The sequence below is a fragment of the Nesoenas mayeri genome, assembly GCF_963082525.1.
Source record: "Nesoenas mayeri genome assembly, chromosome: 2".
Taxonomy (NCBI): Eukaryota; Metazoa; Chordata; class Aves; order Columbiformes; family Columbidae; genus Nesoenas; species Nesoenas mayeri.
In genome coordinates this window covers 155,378,962-155,384,939 of record NC_137543.1, presented here as the reverse complement: position 1 = coordinate 155,384,939, position 5,978 = coordinate 155,378,962, and the positions used below count along the sequence as shown (strand labels likewise).

The 5,978-nt window shown below is 53.7% G+C and overlaps 1 protein-coding gene across 1 annotated transcript; it reads left to right on the top strand.

Annotated features, from left to right (window-relative positions):
* Positions 1-279: 279 nt before the first annotated feature.
* EN2 (engrailed homeobox 2) lies at positions 280-3,595 on the top strand (the record flags this gene model as incomplete). Its single annotated transcript, XM_080340580.1, has 2 exons — positions 280-1,507; positions 3,279-3,595. The coding sequence occupies exons 1-2, from the start codon at positions 973-975 to the stop codon at positions 3,593-3,595; spliced, it is 852 nt and encodes a 283-aa protein (XP_080196706.1). The 5' UTR covers positions 280-972.
* Between the last annotated feature and the right edge of the window lie 2,383 nt (positions 3,596-5,978).

Here is a 5,978-nt window from a genome sequence, read left to right as displayed (position 1 = left end):
CATCCCCGCGGCGGCCGGGCCCGGCTTGGGGGGAGGGGCGTGGATGCTGTCACTTACCGGAGCTCCCCGCACCACGTGTGCGCATGCCCGCTTTATCATTGGCCCGAGGCACGTGTCGAAGTGCCCGGGCCGGCGACGTCACCGGCGGGGGCCCCGTTAAAACCTAAAGGACAACAATCCGGAGTGGAAGTGTCCGGGCGCGGCGGTGGCGGCGGCCGCCGGGGCGTAGCGCAGCGCAGGGCGGGACGCCCCCCCCTAGTCCCCCCCCCCACCCGCGGCGGCCCCCGCATGTGCGGACGCGGGGCTGCGCGGGGCGGCGCGGGGCGAGGCGCTGCCGGCCGGAGCCCCGCGGGGCGCCCCTCACCGCCCTGCCCTCCGCGGGACACCGGCTGCTGAGAGCCCGCCTCCACCCCGCCCGGCACCGGCTTCTCGTTTTGCTTTACACACCCCCCCCCTCCACCACAAAAATTGTTATTTTTATTATTATCATTAATTTTTTCTCCGCGGGGGCGGCGGATGAAGCTCGGCGGCGGCGGCAGTGGCCGGGGGAGAAGGCGGCAGCGCGCCGCGGGACCGAGCGGCTGAGCGGCGGCAGGAGGCGGCGAGCGGCGGCGGGAGGACCGGAGCCCTTGTGTTTTTATTTTTGGCAAAGTTGAAACTCGTGGAGGCTCGGCTGCTGGCTTTTGGGTCTCCCTGGTTTGGTTTCCTTGTTGTTGTTTTTTTTTTGTAATTACTATTCAATTTTTTTTTTTCGAACTCTGGATTTTGAATGCCGGGCGCGGCCAGGAGAAGCGAAAGCAAATAGACACCTGTGAGTGCGTGTATATATATATATATATATATAAATATATATATTAAAAAAAATAAAATAAAGAACAAGCGACTGCAACAGCAACAACAAAAAGCTCTAGGCAGCCGCCCGGCCGGCGGCGCGGCGGGCAGCGGAACCGTCGGCGGGGCCGGCCGCGCAGCATGGAGGAGGGCGGCCGGAGCCCCCGGGAGGAGGCGGCCGAGCCGCAGGAGTCCGGCGGCGACGCGGAGCCCGGCGGCGGCGGGCGGCGGGGACTGCTGCTTCCCCCCGGCGACCCCCCACACCCCCACCCGCACCGCATCACCAACTTCTTCATCGACAACATCCTGCGGCCCGAGTTCGGGCGGAGGAAGGAAGCGGGCTGCCCCGGCGGAGAACCCCGGCGGCCCGGCGCGGAGAGCCGCCGCAGCCCCGCCGCGGCGCCGGCCCCCGGGGCTCCGCTCCCCGGCGGCGGGGCGGGCTCACCGGGCCGAGGGGAGGGCAGCCCCGCCGGGCTGGCCCTACACGGCGCCGCCAAGAAGGGGGGGGACCCCGCGGCTCTGGAGGCGGCCCTGAAAGCGCGGGGGTTGAGCGGCGGCGACCTGTCGGTGAGCTCGGACTCGGATAGCTCCCAGGCCAGCTCCAACGCCGGGAACCAGCCCATGCTCTGGCCCGCCTGGGTTTACTGCACGCGGTACTCGGACCGGCCCTCCTCAGGTAAGAGCCGGCCCGCGGGGCCGGCCCACTCCCCGCCGCCGCATCCCCCTCCTCGGATTCCCCGGTTCTCCTCCGTCCGCCTGCGGGGCCGGGAAGGCGGCGGGGAAAAGGCCCCGCTCCCCGCTTCCCGCTCTTTCTTCTTCTTTTCCTTTGCGGGGTGGGGGGGGAGGTGTCTTAAAAACGCACGAAAATGTGGGGAGAGGAAGGGCTGGATGGGTATGCGCGGAGCCGGAGGGACGAGGTGGGTGTTGGGGGTCTCCTCCTTCACGCTGCCGCGGAGGAGCTGGGGCCACTCGGGCTCGGGGCATTTCCAACCAACTGCCGGGTTTTATCAAAAAGGGAGGAAAAAAAATCTGGCTTTGGGCTCCCTGCTCATCCTCCCGGCGAGGTGCCCTTCTCCCTGCCAGCAAAATAACTCCGCGTTGTGTTTTTGGGAGCGGAGGGTGGATTCACACAGGCCTCGCCTTGCTTTGGTTATTTTTTCTGTTTAGCCAAAAAGAATCGGCGACCATTTATTTCTCTAACAGAGGCCTCGGAGCGGTCGCCGTTTTATTTCTTTCTTTTAATTTCTCTCCCTGTGCTGCAAGTCAGTTCTGGAGGGGCCGGGGGACATTTCCGAGAGCCAGGGAACTTCCTTGGCAGGGTCCGTCTCCCGGCAAGGGCTTGAGCAGAACCTCCTGAAATTATCGATAAAAACACTGGGAAAATTTAAAACTAAAAAGCCCAGGGGTAAAATGTCCTTTTACTACCACAGGGAGAGAAGGAATGGCCCCGACAGATTGGTAAAACCTTCCCTAAAAAGAAGTAGAAATCGTTGGGGAAAGGCATGGGAAGAAGCACGAAGGAGATCTGTTCCCATTTAAAAAAAAAAAAAAAAAAGGGGGGGAGGGGGAAAGGGGGGGTTTTCCTTTTACAAAATCAGCGAGCTATGATTTTTCACCCCGGAGAGCCGGCCAGCAGAAGGAGGGATTGTAGGACGAGTTGAAAATTAGTTTGTAATGTCTGAAAACAAACTCTTACTCAGAGGTAATATTCAGGGCTGAATTGGAATTTACTCCATTGTTCTCCAGTGCTCTCCTTTGTTAATATTTAATTAACATACATCCTCACAATGGCTCTGCCCGGGCAGAAAAGGCTCCTTGTGCTGCCTAGAATAATATTCCCGAGAATAATCCCAGCGATTCGGATCGGGCCGTGCAGTGCCATATGGGCACTGCAGCAAAGCGGCGGATTTCTTCTCGTAATGTAAACCGAGAGGGGGCTGATTACCATTTGTTTTTTAATCGCGACTTGCCAAAAAATTAAAAAAAAAAAAGTGAAGAGGTTTGCTATAAAAAAAAATTAAAAGAAAAAAAAATAAAAGAAGAGTTATCCTTAAAATAATAAATATTCTGCTCAAGGATTAAAATTTAGCTCCGTGCCGCTGCCTCTGGTGCAGGCTGTACTTGCCGGGCACTCCCGAGATTAAAAGGATCGGTAAACGTGTTTGTGGCCGGGGTGGAAGGGGCTGCGGAGGGAGCGGCAGAAGAAGAGCGGCCGACAGGGGCTGCGGGGGCATTCGGGGGGAGCTGCGGCTCCCGTTCCACCTCCTCCCGAGCATCCCCTGGCAGCGGAAGCACAAAGCGGGATTTCTTTTTCTTGGGGGGTGGTGTGGGGCGGGTGTCCGTGGGGCGCGGGGGGAGCGTGGGTGCCCCCAGGCGGGACCGCGCCCGCGGAGCCGCCCGCAGCGGAGCGCGGCGGTGTCGGTGCTTCTCCTCTCTCCCGGCCGTAGGTCCCCGCTCCCGCAAACCAAAGAAGAAGAATCCCAACAAGGAGGACAAGCGGCCCCGCACCGCCTTCACCGCCGAGCAGCTGCAGAGACTCAAGGCCGAGTTCCAGACGAACCGGTACCTGACGGAGCAACGGCGGCAAAGCCTGGCCCAAGAGCTCGGGCTTAACGAGTCCCAGATTAAAATTTGGTTCCAGAATAAACGAGCCAAGATCAAGAAGGCGACGGGCAGCAAGAACTCCCTGGCAGTGCACCTCATGGCCCAGGGGCTCTACAACCACTCCACCACGGCGAAAGACGGCAAGTCGGACAGTGAATAGCCAAGGGAGGGGGGGGAACGAGGGAGGGGGGAGACAGGGGAGGGGGGGCCGTTTGCAGTCAAAGTTTATATAATGCAATAATTTAATTAAAAAAATAAAAAAGAAACATAAGGGCCAGTGTATAAAGATTATACCAGCATTAATAGTGAAAATATTGTGTATTAGATATAATTCTGCAATATTCTATGTATATATAATTTACAGGTAAGGTGGTGTAAAAATCCAAGATATCTGATTATAAAATATTTTTTTGTTTTGTTTTGGTTTTTTATTTGGTTGGTTGGTTTTGGTTTGGGGGGTTTGGGATGGTTGTGTTTTTTTGTTTGGGTTTTTGTTTTGGCTTTGATTTTGTTTTTATTTTTTTTCAGTTGTATGGAGATTTTAGATGCTATCTTTATGATTTTTTTTAATGCTTAAGTTACATTTTTATAGACTTAAGCGCTGTTTTAATGGACATCGGACGCTGTTTTTTGAAATTCAAAAAAAAAAAAATTAAAAACAACTTTTGCTGAAGTCCAAAGATTTTTATTGCTGCATTTCACACGACTGTGAACCGAATAAATAGTTCTCCTATTTGTTCTATGAGTTTTACCTTTTTCCCCCACCCCTCCCATTTTATTTTATTTATTTTTCTTTCTTTTTATTTTTTCCTTTTATTTTTTTTTTTTTTTTAGTGGGGGTTGTGTGTGTCTGGGCCTGGTTTTGGGGATAGACGTGGAGAATTTAATTTAAAAAGGAAAAAAAATATAGAGAAGTAAGGATAGGGAAAGAAATCTCAAAGCACCGTCTTGCAACATGCCGAGGATCTTTTCCTGAGCCCCTGGTCCCTCTTCACCCCCAGCGAGACCCACGGGCGTGCGGGGATGCGGAATGCAGCTGTGGATGCGGGATGCAGGGGTGGGGTTAGCATCTCAACTCCCCCTCCAACTTGTTGGGAAAACTTTGGGAACCCCTCCAAAAAAGTGGGAGACGCTCCGGGATGCGGCTCCAGCCCGTGGTCGCCCCCCGTGGAGGGGGAACGGACCGGGGGGCCGGTACCGACCCGCTGCCGCCCTCTCAACCCCGCTCCCCCTCCGCGGGGGGCGGCTACGGGCTGGGGTCCGGCTCTGCTCCGGCATCTCCTGCCCGAAGAAATGTGGAGAGTTTTACCCCCACCCCCCCAAATATCAGGTTTTTATTTTCACCTTCCCCTCCGTGGTCATCCCCATCCCACGGCACGGTCCTCGCTAGCGCGACTCTTCGTGGCACCGTGGGGGTGGGTGTTTCTCCCCATGCTTCCCCTCCCCACACAGATACCTCCTGTAATCGGAGTTTTTTGGGGGGTTTCGAGGCCTTGGGCTGCGTTTAACACGTTTTTCCCCGAGCGTGGTGTTCCTCCTCCCCACGGCACGGGGAGGGGGGGGCTGTGTCCTGCGTGGGCCTGGGTGTGCGTGGGCGGCTGCTCAGGAACGGACTCTCCTGCGACGCTGTTTGTAGGGGGGGAAACTTCGCGCTTTGCCTTAAAACCTCTTTATTTTGCAGCTATAATAGACACACGTTGTACATAGCAGTATAAACTTAAAAAAAAAAAAAGGAAAATATCGAACTATACAATAAATACGGTAATTTAAAATTCTGTGAATAATCATCAGCTGCTTAGGAGTCAGGATGAAATGACATTGCCTTTTAGCAACAAAGTAAAGGATTTTTTTTTCTTCTTCTCTCCAGTTTATAAAACATGTGCATTTTACAACTGCAGTATCAAATATTTATAATCGGATGAAATATGAATGTTTCTCTCTACAACTGTGCTCTCAAAATTGTGAACGTTCTCGCTGCATTTTGTGTGTTTCAGTTCTCGAGGACTGCATTTAATAATAATAATAATAATAAAAACCAAAACAACAACAACCTACTTTATTACGAAATATAAACGTTGTCACTGAGACGCTGGAATGGAGCAGTGCTATCAGGGGCTATATATCCCTATATGTTTATAAAGTCTTTAGGTTGCACTTTTGAGCATTTGAGGTCGAGTTACAAGTATTTCGTAGTTTCAGCTATTTACAGGGGGGTAAATTCCGTGGCGATTTAGGAGAGAGGTGATTTTGCAGCCAGGCGTCTCATCAGCCTTTTGACTTGATGAAGAAACTTCGGAGGATTCATTTCTAGAAGGAGGAGAGGGCAACGGGCAGCCGCAACTGAGCTCTAAGGCACCCTTCGTGTTAAAAAAGCACCTGAAAACGGAAAAGAAAATCTCTTTAACCTCACATACTGTCAACAGGTTTCACCTTCTCAAGACTTTAAACAGCCAGTGGTATGATGCTCTGGCAGGCTGCGTTTGGAAACCCTCTGCTAGAGAAACACTTAAACCTGGAGCTCAGGAGGAGAGGTGATGGGAATA